The 1,305-nt window shown below is 45.4% G+C and overlaps 1 protein-coding gene across 1 annotated transcript; it reads left to right on the plus strand.

The window, feature by feature from the left end:
- Window positions 1-6: 6 nt before the first annotated feature.
- LOC102263648 (zinc finger protein 613-like) lies at window positions 7-1,299 on the plus strand (the record flags this gene model as incomplete). The annotated part of the gene is made up of 1 exon (XM_005852957.1): window positions 7-1,299. A coding segment is annotated over one exon (1,293 nt), but the record flags the coding sequence as incomplete, so codon positions are not given.
- Between the last annotated feature and the right edge of the window lie 6 nt (window positions 1,300-1,305).

The following is a 1,305-nucleotide window of genomic DNA, read 5'->3' on the forward strand; positions in this document are numbered from 1 at the left end:
GGGAAAGCATTGAAATCAAATATAAGTTTGGTCAACCAGAACAGAAGCTGTGAAGTAAAGAACCCAATTGAGGTTAATGGACATGCGAAATCTTTCCTCCATGCAAAGCATGAGCAACATCATACTGAAATAAAATTTCCTGAATGTGTTAATTCTGTAAACACAAACTCCCAATCCCTTAAGGCGCAAAGGACTCAGAAGATAAATAAACCTCATGTATGCAGTGAATGTGGGAAAGACTTCATCAAGAAGTCTCGCCTCATAGATCACCAGAGAGTTCATACGGGAGAGAAACCTCATGGGTGCAGCATATGTGGGAAGGCCTTCTCCAGGAAGTCCAGGCTCACTGAACATCAGAAAACTCATATAGGAGAGAGACGGTATGAGTGCACCGAATGTGACAAAGCCTTCCCCAAGAAATCACGGCTACTCACTCATCAGAAAACTCACACAGGAGAGAAACCCTACGTTTGCGATGAATGCGGAAAAGGCTTCATCAAGAAGTCTCGGCTCATTAATCATCAGAGAGTTCACACAGGAGAGAAGCCGCATGGATGCAGTCTGTGTGACAAAGCCTTCTCCAGAAAGTCCAGACTCATTGAACATCAGAGAACTCACACGGGAGAAAAACCTTACGAATGCACGGAATGTGACAAAACCTTTCGCTGGAAATCACAGCTCAATGCCCATCAGAAAACTCACACAGGAGAGAAATCGTTTATATGCAGTGACTGTGGGAAAGGCTTCATCCAGAAGGGCAATCTCATTGTACATCAGCGAACTCACACGGGAGAGAAACCCTATACATGCAACGAATGTGGCAAAGGCTTCATCCAGAAGGGCAATCTCCTAATACACCAACGGACTCACACTGGAGAGAAACCCTATGTATGCACTGAGTGTGGAAAAGGTTTCAGCCAGAAAACTTGCCTTATATCACATCAGAGATTTCACACCGGAAAGACTCCCTTTGTGTGTTCCGAATGTGGCAAATCTTGTTCACACAAGTCAGGTCTCATTAACCATCGGAGAATTCACACAGGGGAGAAGCCCTATACGTGCAGTGACTGCGGAAAGGCTTTTAGAGATAAGTCGTGCCTCAATAGACATCGAAGAACTCATACAGGAGAGAGACCCTACGGGTGCTCTGATTGTGGGAAAGCCTTCGCCCACCTGTCATGCCTGGTGTACCATAAGGGAATGTTGCACACCAAAGAGAAATGCGTAGGTTCCGTCAAGTTGGAAAACCCTTTTTCAAAGAGTCACAGCTCAGCTCACTCGAGTGACAGAGTACAGGAGAAAACC

The sequence above is a fragment of the Myotis brandtii genome, unplaced genomic scaffold (genome assembly GCF_000412655.1).
Source record: "Myotis brandtii unplaced genomic scaffold, ASM41265v1 C42320124, whole genome shotgun sequence".
Classification (NCBI taxonomy): domain Eukaryota; kingdom Metazoa; phylum Chordata; class Mammalia; order Chiroptera; family Vespertilionidae; genus Myotis; species Myotis brandtii.